Source organism: Mixophyes fleayi, chromosome 10 (genome assembly GCF_038048845.1).
Source record: "Mixophyes fleayi isolate aMixFle1 chromosome 10, aMixFle1.hap1, whole genome shotgun sequence".
NCBI lineage: Eukaryota > Metazoa > Chordata > Amphibia > Anura > Limnodynastidae > Mixophyes > Mixophyes fleayi.
This window is the reverse complement of record NC_134411.1, coordinates 5,448,397-5,464,089: the sequence shown is the minus strand read 5'-3', so window position 1 is coordinate 5,464,089 and position 15,693 is coordinate 5,448,397. Positions and strand designations below refer to the sequence as shown.

The 15,693-nt window shown below is 42.9% G+C and overlaps 1 protein-coding gene across 2 annotated transcripts; it reads right to left on the bottom strand.

Annotated features, from left to right (window-relative positions):
- Nucleotides 1-2,018: 2,018 nt before the first annotated feature.
- Nucleotides 2,019-15,352, bottom strand: LOC142103354 (phospholipase A and acyltransferase 4-like). 2 transcript variants are annotated; one of them, XM_075187416.1, is made up of 4 exons: nt 15,251-15,352; nt 6,999-7,098; nt 5,975-6,229; nt 2,019-2,725 (listed from the first exon to the last, which is right to left on the bottom strand). In XM_075187416.1, exons 1-4 carry the CDS (start codon nt 15,263-15,265, stop codon nt 2,718-2,720), a joined length of 378 nt encoding a protein of 125 aa, XP_075043517.1. In that variant the 5' UTR covers nt 15,266-15,352; the 3' UTR covers nt 2,019-2,717. The 2 variants fall into 2 exon arrangements, with proteins under 2 accessions (XP_075043517.1, XP_075043516.1); XM_075187415.1 differs by having other exon boundaries at nt 5,985-6,229; nt 15,251-15,351.
- Between the last annotated feature and the right edge of the window lie 341 nt (nt 15,353-15,693).

Below are 15,693 nucleotides of genomic sequence, written 5' to 3'. Positions count from 1 at the left end.
CTGTATATTTAGGTCAGGGACAGCTGTGACGAAGCTAAGCCCTGAAGCCTGGGGACTCTCCTCCAAATCTCCCCACAGGTTTGCTTCCTGGTGTTTGGGCCAAGGGTCCTCTCCATGTCCTCCTTCCCAGATTCCCGAATGATCCCCTGGGCGCTATCCCAGGGATCTTTTGGTTCCCTGCAGCTAGCAACAACACCTCTTTCCACCCAGCTGTAATGCTCTAACAACATTTCTTTCCTGATACAGCTGTGTGGCAATGTTTCCTAGATGTGCTATGAACTGCTGTGTGTTTGTGTCGTTGCTCTGTCGCTTACCATCCAGCCAGGTCGCTGCAGTCTTTGGTTGAAAGTGTATGAAAATAATATTGTGACCTGTGAGGTGGTCAAAACTGACTGGAAATGACTGGAAATTAGTGTTATTAAGGGTAATAATAATGTAGGAACAAAAAAAGAACCAGATTATGTGATTTTAGCATATTTTAGCAAGTTTTCCCAAAAATTCAGATCCCAAACCAAAACACATGAGGGTGGTTTTGTCAAAACTGAAACAAAAACACAAAGTTAATACAGATCCAAAACCAAAACACGGGGTCAGTGAACATCTCTAATTGTATCAAGCTGCGAGTTTCCGACAGGTGGAGATGCTGCCTGTAGCAATCATCATCATCACCATTTATTTATATAGCGCCACTAATTCCGCAGCGTTGTACAGAGAACTCGCTCACATCAGTCCCTGCCCCATTGGGGCTTACAGTCTAAATTCCCTAACACACTCACAGAGAGAGACACACACACAAACAGACAGACTAGGGTCAATTTTGTTAGCAGCCAATTTACCTACCAGTATGTTTTTGGAGTGTGGGAGAAAACCGGAGCACCCGGAGGAAACCCACACAAACACGGGGAGAACATGCAAACTCCTCACAGATAAGGCCATAGTCGGGAATTGAACTCATTACCCCAGTGCTGTAAGGCAGAAGTGCTAACCAGTACGCCATTGTGTAGCAATCAATCAGATTCTAGCTTCCATTGTGTAAGTAGTACTAAATAAATTATATGTAGAATCTGATTTGTAGCTATAGGAAACATCTCCACATTTGGATCCTACAGATTTACCAATATTCAGCACTCCTGCTGTTGGTGACCTGCATGCAGTGCCGGCGGAATGCAGTAAGCGGGGTAAGCTGACGAGAACTCACAGGTTGCGGCCCCCTGGACAATGTGCACATTAACAATGTGATGCAGGGGACAGCTAATTAAACTGCGTTCTGCCACTCGTGCAGTGTCAGAGCAGCTTAATTGCTGTGCGTCTGACTCCTGGACCTGCTCCCCATGCTATTTCCAGTCTCCCTACCCAGTGTGTTCCCTCTGTGTCTCTCTGTGTACCGTACCTTTGCCTGTACTGACCACTCCTCTGTCTGATTGTGATTGTTGTGTACCGAACCTGGCTTCCTCTTGACTCCGCTTCTGTTTTACTGCTTCTCCTGCTCTGCCCGCACGTGTATGTGTTGTGACCATTCTACTGTTTACTGTTTGGCTATTCCGCTGCTCCCATGTGCACTGAGTTTGACTTTTTTGACTTCGCTCCGCTGTATTTCAGTGCACACCTGCTTGTGCGACCTCCTTTTCTATCGGAGAACTACATCCTGAGGCAGTCCAGTAAATAACTTCCTACGAGTTCTCGGCAGCAAAGTCTACCCTGCCTCTTGAAGGGAACAGAATTCCCTTCCCTCTGAGCAGAATATAATTTTGGAGCCCTAGAATGCAAAGTATAAGTACAAAAAGTAAAAGTGGGGCATGGAAAAGAGAAACTACAAGGCTTTATGTGGTTCAGGACTATAGTGTAAGAATTTTAAAGAAAAAATAAATCAGTAAACACCCCCCTGAATACGTAGTGTACAAATAAAAGAAAGATGTTAATATGTAGCATTGAATTACATTAGACGTTCAAATACAGTTTTAATTTTATATGAATGCAAGTCAAGCAGTTTAAATAAACAGTGGTTTATGCAAGCAATAATTGTTTCAGAAATGTTTATTTTATACATAGTGGTTTTGTGGTTCTATACAACTAGTATAACAATGTGAAAATACATTCTGAGAAGAGAAAATGAAAGAGGAACAGACACACATCATTATTTCTGTACATTGGCATCAAGTTTCTCAGGAACACCAGAAACACTTGTCTCTTGCCCAACTTCTGGATTTGTCGGCTCTGTTCCTGATCGAAGATACCCAATAAGGCTGGAGGCTCCTGCAGCTGACGCTGACCCTAACCAAGACAACCCAGTGGCCACTGCAGACCCTACAACTGCTGAACCTGAAGAGATAGAAGATCCCAATTGCCTAACATTACGAGCTGTGGCTTCCTCTGCGTCTCCAGATTGTGCAGCTAAGGATTCTGCCAATGGAGCTACACATTCAGCTGCAGACAACAACATGGCACCAGACCCAGGGGATACTGCATCTACTTTAGCAGCTACTATCGGAGCCAGTGTTTGTGCACCTGCAGACAGCATGTTCCCAAAAACAGCTAGTCCCTTACCAGCAGCTGAGCCCAAGGCATTTGACATTCCTGTCACCCCCTGACCTGCAAGATCAACTCCCTTGGCTGCAACTGACCCCACAAGTTCAGAACTTAAGCTTACACCTGAACCCACAAGCTTGACTCCTTTAGCTGCAGTCATCGCCATTTCTTCTGGAATCGACGCCAAGGTCCTAAGTATCTGTAAATAAGAGTTACATAGAAAAAGTTTAAAAAAAAGACAAAACCTTTAAACCTATTCTTATATATTTTAATATTGACAATTCGGAGGAAGGCAAAATATAAAATGAGCAAGGCAAATGTCACTTTAATCTCACAGTGAAAAAATAACTTCTTCCTGACCCCATGAATGGTAATTGGATTAATTCCTTTTATCAACCAACACTATAATGCAATCTGATAATTAAAGCTCAAAAATAAAGTCATCCAATCATAAATAGTTCTGTAAACACTGCTGTCACCACGAGACCAACCGGCCACATTACGTTGTTGGTGGTGCCCGTCCACAAAACATTGCACAGTAAATGTAAACTAATTACCAACAGCTAATCACTCATGACAAGGAGGAACCTAAGCCATATTTGCCTATTTTCTAATTTACCCCTCTGGGAGAGGTGATTGCAGGGCCGGAGGGGGTAGGGCACCACAAATTGAATCATTTTGAGTATTACTCACCCCTGAGTAGAGATGATGCGATCGTCTTATTTTTTAGCTGGGGGGGTCAAAAATTATGTGATTTGTAGTGTATTGTGTTATCAAAGCCCCTCCTCCTGCAAGATGTGGGAGAATGGCCTGCTCTAACTGGAGTTCGGTAGACCTACCCAGAATTCGGGAGTCTTGCAGACATTCTGGGAGAGTGGGCAAGTATGACCTAAGCCAGTGAAAGGAAGGTCCTGCCGAAGTGACGTGGTCATCAGTGACACATCATTTCTGGTGCAACAATGAACAAGTTGAAGCTGATGATGCTGTCTGCTGCAGAACACATTGGAACTGGGCCAGAAGCATTGGAGAGAGACTGCCTCGGGGCACTGGTTTCAGGGCAGGCACTAAACACGCCGGTCCCACATAGGACATCTTACACCCACACTCAGCTCTACCTGCCTATTCGACACAGGCCAGCCTAAGCAGGCTGACCCGCAGCAACAGGGCCCCACCATCATCCAGTTTGTCCATTTTGCCTCCACTGGCCACATGGAGACCAAGATCCAGAGGGCGCTGGAGCACACTCAACCACCCCATGGGGAGCTGTGCCACGATCATCACAGTTCATAGCAGCAGCCCCCTTTACTCATACAATTCCAGCCCATTCCACAAAGGAGCAGCAGTGATGAGCTGATCAATTCAAAAACAGGTCACACCAAGCCCTTATAGAGGATAAGGAGGCAACTAAGGGGCTCTTGGAATGCTAGCAACCAAAGGGCCAACATCCATTTGCAGAGGCCACAGAGTGCATTTCAGATTGGGAAGACACATACTCCCGTTGCACTACTGCATTAGATAACAACATGTACAAAAACATCACAAGATGCATTACAAAGGGTATGTATGTGGTCATATTCACTATTAGTGAGAATACAGCCCAGGGCCATAAACACACACACAATAGGAGGGGAACAAAAAGTAATGACAACAAGTCTTTTGTCAAATGGATGACTGGTATGTTAGTTATTTAAGAAACATTCTGAAATACATAGATCTGAGGAGTCCATGACATAAGATGAGCAGGAAGCAGAAAGGGAGAGAGATTTTCAAATTTGGGACAAAAGACCATAAAGCTGGAAGTCAGGGTGGGGAGAGATTGTCAAGCAGACATAGTCACCCTCGTCAAAAAGTTACTAGGACCATATCGGTGGCCTATCAAGCAGCAAGTAGTAGGTGACGAGTACACGGGAATTCAAGAAAGGGGCAGGGTAAGAGACAAGTACATTGCCGTGTTCAAAAGATGCCTATGGGCTTATGCTTATGATGCTATGTCTAAACAAGAGGACACCCCTGCATGGGGACAAAAGGGTGAAGCCAGTGAGGTCGTCAGTGAGGACTGGCCTGGTCCATGTGGAGGAATGGGTCAGAGTCATCCCCACTCCATTGGTGAACAGTCATTGGGACAGGCCCAACCCCCAGGTTACATATTGTTTAGAGCTAGTGCCCACCCCCCACTATTCACCCCCCTTCCCCCAAGCTTTTCCCTTCCATTGATATGTAGTAAAAGCTGTGACCTTATTTCTGACACATACTGTACATGTCTCAGGGGAGGACACCAACCACTCAGCACTTTATGGATATTGCATAGACTCAAACTCTGAACGCAAGTAACTTTTTGAAAGATAAAAAAAAATCCTTCTTTAGCAACCTGTTAGCTCAATCAAAAATGGTTTGGGTATATATGAATCAGTGTCTCTGTATTATCCAAAAAATAATAAAACATCCATAGAGAACAATCAAAGTTTATTTTGTGCTGTGGCATAAAAGTTATGCTATAAAATATGTTTATGTTCTTATTTCTTTTTTGGATTTCACAAAAACATGCGGTCTGTACTAACAAGATAAGGGAAGATTTTTACATTTAAAGTAAAATCACAATGAAAAACACAGTCTAAACTCCTCCTGCTAGTAAGCATATTAATGGTGTGGGACCACTTACATACATGTTTGTGAATGTTTTAGGTGCATTTTTATATTCACAGACTGGTATTTTAGGTATGGGTTTGGTATACCGGTTACCACCGTTAGTCGCCATAAAAAATTGGGCCAGTACATTTATATCAGTGCACTTCAATAAGTGGGACATTTACACAATATGTTAACAAAAAGGTAATCTATTTTAATCTATTTTTTTTTGGCCTTTCAAGTTAACAAAAAGACCTACTTAGGGACCTAAGTAGGTCCCTAATATGTGGGCCCCTAATACCAGGAAACCATGGGAAAAGCGACTTCTTACTGACCTCAGACAGTACAAAACCATTAAACAAATACATGAATTGTAAACTGCTTTCTATTTATAGTAAATTATATGTATATTACATATATTATATTTTCACTTTTACAATGTGCCTTTGAAGGTGGATTTATTGACTTGACCCATAATATAAAAATCAGGATATTCATAAAGGCCACCCATGCTTCATGTATCTGCCAAAGAAAGTCAAATGGCTAAATGAATGCATCAAGACATTAAATTCAGGGAAAATAAGAATTGCATTTTCAGAAAAAAAGGGACTACCATGGGTAAACTGAATAAATGGGATTTCTGTGAATATCCAATACTCCACGGTTACATTACCTTATCAGTCAAAATACAGAAAAGTATTAAAAATAGTAATATGTTCCCTATTCTTTCTTTCTTCAGCATTTTATGAAAAATAATACAATTCTTGAAATATCTCTAGTGGACATTTTCCACTGATCAGATTTATATATAATCCACACTCACACGCACTTACAACATCCAGGTTTCCGCGCCCATATTTCAGTTCAAGTGCAAAATCTCGGCAACTCGATCCATAAGGTTTATTCTCGCCCACTGTTTGCAGAGCTGAATTGACCACCTCGTCTCTGGCCAAAGGGATCACGTCATAAATGTTGTTCACTTTGTAGTCACATCCCTTTACTCCTTCCTCCAGCATAGTTTTCTCAACCACAGCAGATTCTCCATGAACAGAGTCATCTCCAGTCCCCACAAGCCTACCTGGGGATACAATGAGTATGTGTTAATTGTAAGATCATTAATGAAATATATTTAGTTGTTTTATCACCAGAGAAAAATTGTTTAAAATTGGCAATTCTCCATTTTGTTGTGGCACCCGAATGGGGTCATTTTAGTTGGACATAAAGGTAAGTAAAGGTAATGTAAAGGCAATGTAAGTATGTTTTCATTTTAATAATTAATAACCATAGTGGTATATTTAAAAATCTTTATTTTAAAAAAGTACATGTAAAAGCCCTTTATGTACTGCTCCGGAGTTTCAACCTCTACTGTGCATTATAGAAACACATTTGTTGTACAAGTAAGTAAAAATGACCATGATTTATGGAGCAGGAAAAGCACATACATATGAAAAAAAATCTGTGATAGGCAACAGGCGGCCATCTGAGCCTTCACCTGTGGCCCCCAGCTCCCTCCTGCTTTATTGCAGATTTGTTTGCTATAGCTTGCAACACTTGTTTAAAATGTTGCTACAGATAGGTGTCTAGTTCATTGATTAAATGTATTGCTTAACTTATTACTGAGATTAAAGGTAATGTGCGGCCCTTTTGAAGGTTAGAGGGCCGCACATGCAGCCACTGTAGTATATCAGGTTCCCCATCACTGCAAAAGAACGTGGACTGCTGCTTCTAGTCCCGGCCTATGGAATATTTCCACAGATCTGGGCCTAGTGAAAAATATTTGATTTTTTGATTTTGTTATATACTTTTTAATTATTGCATTTAAGGCAATACCATGAGCCTGAAAATACCTGTTATATGCACAATATATCCATCCCCTACATACACTGCCCAATGACGATGTCCAGTTTGTAAAATCTCAATAATGTCTCCATTCTGAAGAGGGCAGCCCTGTGAGAGAAAATAAAGTAATGATTACTCAATGGTCTGTCTTGTCAATCATTAATATTTTAATCAAGACATAGAGAGTGATTGATGCGAATGGAAAGATATTGGAAATAAAGTTATTACTTTATACTATAATTAATTATAAAAACTACAACACGGATATAAAGGGGTTGTGTAAAACCATTAAAATGTCACAATTTGTGCAATGAGAAACAATCACAATTTATACTGTCTTTTACAAGCAGTGGTCTCCTCACATTATACCAGCAATGACCTTCACACATCCTACCTCGGTTTCTATTTAGTAATTAATAATACATTCACCACCAGCAGGCCCATATTTGTGAAAATGTCACACAGGTTTGTGCATAGGTTGGTAAAATGTAGTAAATTTTCAGGGATGGCTCATAGTTCAATATACTTTAATACTGATTTGAATGCATCTGTACTTCTGCCGGGGCTATGAATTGGTTGTGTTGTGGCACACATGCTTGTTAGCATGAAAATTCAGTGAACTATGGGTTGTTCCATTTATGCTAGGGCTATTGATCCAATGGCAGAAATTTGTCAGCCTCCTGTAAGAAAAATTATCTGACTAAAAAGAGCCATTGGAGGAAAAGTAAGATATTTTACCTTACTGCAGTCTTAAGATTCAAATAAATTAACAACCGGTTCTCTGCCCTAATGACCGTTTTAAGTATGCAAAAATATATACCAAAAAGTATTTTAATATTTCATGCATTTAATACTCAACTAAGAACAATAAAAGAGGTACACAAACCTAGATTATGTTATAAGAAAGAGTATTAAAATATGAAAGAAAAAATATGAAATAATTGTTGCTCCTACCTGCGTCCCAACTGTCATGACAACAGCTGGGACGTCACTTCTGGGTCCTGTGTCTCGTCCGTTGTCAGGGAAAGTTTAACACCTGTGAGCTAATGAATGACTTTATTAAAATACTCCTGGGGCTCATTTAGTTTCACCGCTCCCCTCCTCCCTGATTGGTCATTTTGAGGCTTAGCCTCCCTGCCAGTTATAGCGTAGATTTTGTCAGTTTCTGACCTGCTCCTGTCCTGTTAACCGTGTTCCTGAGGATACTCTGTATCTCTGTTTTTGGACCTCCCATTGTGACCTCTAGCTTGTTCCTGGATTCTGCTTACGTTCTGGTGACACTGACCTTTTGGTTTGCTATTTGGACTTCCCTGTTTGTTAACAGCCCTGACCATTCGGCTTGTCCCCTACTACTCCGCCTGCTTCGGACCCCTGACCTCGGCTTACGTCTGGCCACACGTTATCATCTGAATTCCCTCCTCAGGCTTTTCCGCTGCGGTGTTGTTAATAAGCTTGCACTACAATAGAGCATCCGAGTACCTGTGAGCACATGAAGCTCTACGGAAAAGGCGGCTGCTATAGGCGAAGACCTCTACTGCTAGTTCTGCAAATTTATTACGAGACCTGTCAACCTAACATTATAACCGGCCAATTACAAGGAGGAACTCACTTGGATGGATAAGAGCGGGATCACTCCACCTCCAGCCCAGGTTCTGGCTGGTCAAATTCAGACGCTGTCCCAGATGGTTCAGGGAATATCATATCGGCTATCTGCACAGGAAGAAGCTTCCAGGACTTCACAAGTCACTCTAGCACCTGCTGCAGGACCCAAATTAAATTTGCTGGGAATAGAGCTTTGTTCCGGAATTTCAAGGAGAGCTGCAAGCTTTATTTCCGTCTGAGACCCCGGTCTTCCGGCTCAGAACAGCAAAGGGTCGGTATCATCATCTCCCTACTCCAGAGTGATCCTCAGTCATGGGCCCTTTGTCTGGCTTCAACGAGTCCAACATTGCAGTCGATGGATGTTTTCTTTAATGCCTTGGGTCTGCTCTATGATGCTCCGGATCGAGTGGCCCTAAGCTGAGGCTAATCTGAGGGCCTGGAAGCAAGGTCAGTGCTCTGCTGAGGAATACTGTGCTGAATTTAGGGGCTGGTCTACTGACAGCAAATGGAATGATTTTGCGTTACGCAGTCAATTTCACTTAGGTTTGTCAGAACAGATCAAAGACGCTCTGGTACAGTATCCTTCTCCAACATCTTTAGAGATCCTTATGTAGCCCACCATCAAAATTGACAGACGGATCAAGGAGAGGAAGGCGGAAAAGGAGGTACCTTCTTTTTCCTCATCTGCGATGGTCACTGAAGAGCCCATGCAATTAGGAGCATACTGTCTTTCGTCAGAGGAAAAGAACAGAAGACGGACCCAAGGTCTTTGTCTATACTGTGGCATCAAGAGTCACTTTTCCCGCTCTTGCCCTAACAAATTGGGAAAAGAGCAGGCCTAGGGAATAAGGGGGAAGTTCATCTAGGTCTGCAGATCATCTCCTCCAAAAATGCGGTCTTATTTCCTGCACACATCCCTCACGATGTTTGCTCTGTTACTGTTTCAGCCTTTATAGATAGCGGTGCCGCTGGCAACTTTGTGGACATCGGATTTGCTCATTCTTCTGGGATCCCTTCTGTGAAGCTTGATTCTACTATCACTATTTGTGGCTTGAATAGAGGTCCATTACCTGGCGGCAAAATTGCTTCTGAAACACCTCCACTGCAGTTAACTGTGGGTGCTCTTCAATGTCTTTCTACCTCATTAATTGTCCATCTGTTCCGTTGATATTAGGCCATCCTTGGCTCTCCCTCCACAACCCTGCAGTGGATTGGGCTGAAGGGGAGATTACTCAATGGAGTTCCTATTTTTCACAGTCCTGTTTGACCTTGCCCCTCCAGATTCTGCAACCTGTTTCTGAGCAACTCCCTCCCCGATACCACGAGTTCCAGGATGTGTTCTCTAAAAAAGTGGCTGACTCTCTTCCTCCACATCTTGATTTTGATTATGCCATGGATTTGATTCCAGGTTCTAAATCACCCAAAAGGAGGTTGTATTCACTCTCTGGTCCAGAGACCAAGGTCATGCAAGAGTATGTGGAGGAGAATCTGAAAAAAGGGTTTATTAGACTTTCTAAATCCCCAGTAGGAGCCGGATGTTCCTTTTTATCAAAAAAAGACGGTGGATTGCGTCCTTGCATCAATTTTCGAGGCTTTAACAAAACTACAATTAAAACACCTATCCTCTTTCTCTCATCTCTGTGTTATTTGATCAATTAAAGACTGCTATCATCTTTACCAAGATTGACATCCGCGGAGCATATGACCTTATCTGCATTAGAGAGGGGGACGAATGGAAAACGCAATTTAACACACATTCTGGCCATTATGAATACCTGATCATGCCGTTCGGTCTTTGTATCGGGCCCACAGTGTTCCAGGATCTCATTAATGAAGTGCTCCGCGAATTTCTCGGCCAATTCGTTGTTGTGTATTTGGATGATATCCTGTTATATTTACAGTCCTTGTCGCTACATCAGTCCCATGTTAAACAGGTCCTCCAAAAACATCATAATCACCATCTCTTTGCTAAACTGGAGAACTGCGAATTCAAAGTACAGAAGGTATCATTCTTGGGGTATAAAATTTCCATTACTTTTCTCTATGGATCCAACTAAAGTCCAAACCATCTTAGATTGGGTACAACCCAATAATCTCAAAGTTATCCAAAGGTTCTTGGGCTTCACAAATTATTACAGAAGATTTATTTGAGGGTTCTCAGATCTAGTAGCCCCTATTGCCACACCCGTAAGGAAATGGATCCCAGTAATTGGTCCTTTCAGGTGATAACCGCATTTGAAGCCCTCAAAAGGACATTTATCTCTGCTTCTGTCCTTTGACACCCTAATCCGGATGTAGCTTTTGTATAAGAGGTTGATGCCTCTGATGTAGGAGCTGGCGCTATCCTCTCTCAGAAAGACCCTCATACTCACCGTTTGCATCCCTGTGCATATTTTCCCCAGTAAATTTTCTGTCACTGAGACCAATTATGATGTAGGCAATCGGAAACTTCTGGCCATCAACTGGGCCTTTGAATAATGGCGTCATTGGCTGGAAGGAGCTATTTATGTCATCTCTGTTATAACTGATCACAAAACCTCCAGTACATTGAGTCTGCCAAGAGGTTGAACCTCAGACAGGCCCGCTGGGCGCTCTTTTTTACCCGTTTCAAATTCAATATTACCTACAGACCTGGATCCAAGAGTATCAAGGCGGATGCAATATCAAGAAGTTTAATTTCGCTTCATGTACCTGCCTCTGAACCACTGCCTATTATTCCACCTTCTATTATTCATGCTGGATTAACTCAGGACTTGGGGGTAACTATTTGTAGATTTAAAAAGTTCATATTATGCCACAGTAATGCCCCTCTTCATCACACTCTGCCATGAAGCTTTTGATCCTCCTCACACTCTGCCATGCTGCTTTTGCCCCTCTTTACCCTCTGCCATGCTAACTTTGCCCCTCCTCAAACTGTGCCATGCTGCTTTTGCCCCTCCTCACACTCTGCCATGCTTTCTTTTGCCTCTCTTCACACTCTGCCATGCTACATTTGCCCCTCTTCACACTCTGCCACGCTACCTTTGCTCCCTCTTCACACTCTGCCACGCTAACTTTGTTCCACATTCACACTCTGCTATGCTGGCTTTACTCCCCCTTAACACTCTGCCATGCTGCCTTTGCTCCCCCTTCACACTCTGCCATAGTGCCTTTGCTTCCCCTTGCTTCCGTTCCTTCAATTACCTTTTCTGTTGGCTTCTTTCTACTCTTTTCTTCTTGCTTCTGTCTTCTTGCTTCTTGCCGACTCCTCTGTGCGCCGCTCCTCGCTAAACGTCGGGCGTGATGCCATTACCCCCGACAATCGGAGCAGGGAGGAAGAGTTCCGATGCCGCGGACAGGTAAGTTTTTTTCACGAAGAGCGTGGACTCAGTCTGTAGTCACCAGTTTGCCAAACAGAGCCTAAAATTAGGTATCGGTTCTAGTGAACCGGTGAGGAACCGACTGAATTCCACCACTGCCCTCCTGGATGAAAAACATTATTTGTGGGCACGTAGAAAAGTCAGGTCTGCATTAAGATGAGGATAGGCATTACAAATAAATTTCAATAATGCAATTTTGATGTTTTGTTCACTTTCTGAACTCAATCAGTAAACATTCATTTCATATCATCATCATCATCATCATCATCATTTAAATAGCGCCACTAATTCCGCAGCGCTGTACAGAGAACTCATTCACTTCAGTCCCTGCCCCATTGGAGCTTACAGTCTAAATTCCCTAATATAAACACACACACTAACACCCAGACAGATAGACAGAGATGGAGACAGATGGACAGAGAGGGAGAGACTAGGGTCACTTTTGATAGCAGCCAATTAACCTACCAGTATGTTTTTGGAGTGTGGGAGGAAACCGGAGCACCAGGAGGAAACCCACACAAACACAGGGAGAATATACAAACTCCACACAGATAAGGCCATGATTGGGAACTCATGACCCCAGTGCTGTGATCTAATGGTTTCCTCTGGTGACATTTACTGAAGTGTTAAACGTATGTCCTGACGAGGCAACCCGGGTCCCCCTCTACTACTGCATTGTAATGTGTCTCACCCCACAGCTCCAGTGAGACAAAGTATTCATCAGTGAAGTTAGTCTGGCAACATATCAGAATGATGATTACTGTCAGACTGCCCCTGCACTACTGAGGAGCAGTATTTGCAAGCCCAGAATCAGCATATCAAAAAAAGAAAAGTTACACGTAGAAATGGAAAGTGTAATTCCACGGGTTACAAGCGGAGTTGGTAATATAAATAGCATCAGGTGCCTGGGAGTACAGGTATGAATTGTGCAGGGGTGTGGCCCGTGAGGGGAGGCATACGCAGGGCCATAACTAGGACTGTGGAACAGGGGCGACCACCAAGGGCGCAACGCTGAAGGGGGGCGCATTTTAGGAATATTTTAGTTCATTTGGTTAAAATTGAGGGCTAGGAGGGCGGCATTTGTCTTTCTCGCCCCAGGCGCTAGAATTCTAAGTTACGGCTCCGGGCATACGTGTTTACATGATGCTAAAGGGGAAAGCGGGAAGTGTTTATGTATTGCTATAGGGGGGATCGAAATGTGTTCATGCATTGCTATGGAGGGATATGAGAAAAATGAGTTACTTCAGAGGTGGAGGGTTTGTATGTGTTGCTCCACAACTGTTGCGGTGAATGTGTTATTTCAGAGTTGGAGGCGCTGAGTGTGTTACTTCAGACGTGGAGGGGGTATATGTGTTGGTACAGAAGTGATGGGGTGTAGGTGATACTTCAGAGGTAGAGGGAGTGAGTGTGATATTTTATAGGTAGAGGGGGTGAATGTGATAATTCAGAGGTGGAGGAATGAATGTGATACTTCAGGGATGGAGGGGGTGAAGTTGATACTTCAGAGGTGGAGGAATGAATGTGATACTTCAGGGGTGGAGGGGGTGAAAGTGATACTTCAGAGGTGGAGGAATGAATGTGATACTTCAGGGATGGAGGGGGTGAAGTTGATACTTCAGAGGTGGAGGAATGAATGTGATACTTCAGGGATGGAGGGGGTGAAGTTGATACTTCAGAGGTGGAGGAATGAATGTGATACTTCAGGGGTGGAGGGGGTGAAAGTGATACTTCAGAGGTGGAGGAATGAATGTGATACTTCAGGGGTGGAGTGGTGAAGGTGATACTTCAGAGTTGGGGGGGTAAATGTGTTAATACAGAGGTAAGGGGAATCAAATATGTTAAAGGAGAGGAGAATGCTAAGCTCCTGTGTGACACACCCTCTTGGGGTATACCACCTCTTCAGTCCCCATGGAGACTTTTTATTTACGTTGAGAGATATGATATACCTGCAAAGAGATTCCTCTTTTCCTGTACTAAGTTGTAAATATTGTACATGTTTAAGCACCTTTTTTATTGTGGCCTCTTCAAATGAGTACTAACTCTGAAAGCAGCCCTTGGGTCAAACAAAGTCGTGCACCCCTGCTTTAGAATATGCCTAAACTACAGTACGATCATGATAACCCTATTTCACCATTTTATTGTCACTGTATTTCTAAATAATCAGGAGATGTCAGTGCTGCAATGTGGAATTTGGCACTAGGATAATATGTGACATTGACAATGTTTGTATCTGATTGTCAAACTTGAGATAATGGTAACTGATACCAGATTCATGTATTCATAATCTTTGACACTGTTTGCAATCTCTTCAAATGTACAACTTTATGTAATAAGTCTAAAGTCTTCTATAATATTATTTCTAAAATGTAGCCAGTAAGACATTGCTTAATGCAAGTAAAATTAAGTTAGAGCCTTGTCAGGAGTCAAGTCTATGTAGAGACTGAAATATTATGTAACATAAGCACAAGGGACTAATTTGCACACATCTGCAGTGCAAAACAATAACATCCAATCCTATAGATAACTGCATCTTGTGAGACAGACACGAGAGAGAGAGAGAGAGAGAGAGAGAGAGAGAGAGAGACAGACACGAGAGAGAGAGAGACAGACACGAGAGAGAGACAGAGAGACACAGACACAGACACACACACACAGACACACAGACACACAGACACACAGAGACACAGAGACACAGAGACACAGAGACACAGAGACACAGAGACACAGAGACACAGAGACAGAGACACAGAGACTTTAGCCTGGCAGGGACCAGCGTTTCAGTGGAGCAGGAGTCCTTCTCCTACAAAGAACCCAAATAAGAGTATGAGAATGTGTATTATAAGGCACTTTCCTGCAGAAAACTCGACAGAGAGACAGAGAGACAGAGAGACAGAGAGACAGAGAGACAGAGAGACAGAGAGACAGAGAGACAGAGAGACAGAGAGACACAGAGACAGAGAGACACAGAGACAGAGACAGAGAGACTTTAGCCTGGCAGGGACCAGCGTTTCAGTGGAGCAGGAGTCCTTCTCCTACAAAGAACCCAAATAAGAGTATGAGAATGTGTATTATAAGGCACTCTCCTGCAGAAAACATTATGCCCAGAATCTTACCTGAAAGACACACTCTGAGCCTATGCTACCACCTGAAATATTATGAGTGCAATATATTTGTATATGTATTTACCAATACATGAATAAACCAATGTTATTTTACATCTACACAGAAACAGAGTTGTGGAGTTATAACATTAATAACTTGGATAGAAAAATATTATTGTCCCATATACCATGACTCACCAGATCCAGTGACATGTCTTGTGTTGTGTGTTTGTCTCTGACTTGTCCCAGCTATCTGTTCACATTGATATCAAGAAATGTGTCAAAGCTGCAATGTGGAATTTGTAACTAGTACAACTAATAAGTGACATATTGATCTGATCGTCAAACTTGAGGTATTAGTAACTGATATAAGATTCATATCACAGTCTAAGTCACTCTATGTCACTGTTTGCAATCTGTTGCAATATGTACAACTCTATGTAATAAGTCTAATGGGACAGGAAACAAATAGACAAATGAACCAGTGGCGCACGCAGGGGAGGTTTCTGAGTCTCTAGAAACCCCCCCCCCCCCCGCGCTAACTAAGTGGCCACTGTCCTATACAGCAGCCGCGGCGCTGTCAAAGAAGCGTCCGCGGCGGTGCTGTATTGTATACAGCACCGCCGCAGACGCTTCTTAGA

Bases quoted from the DNA above. Each gene is read 5' to 3' on its own strand.
- LOC142103354 (XM_075187415.1), bottom strand. The intron at 6,230-6,998 runs GTATTTTCAGGC...TTGTATCCCCAG, and splicing joins ATATATTGTGCATATAACAG to GTAGGCTTGTGGGGACTGGA. The intron at 2,726-5,984 runs GTAAGTGCGTGT...TCTTATTTACAG, and splicing joins GGCGCGGAAACCTGGATGTT to ATACTTAGGACCTTGGCGTC.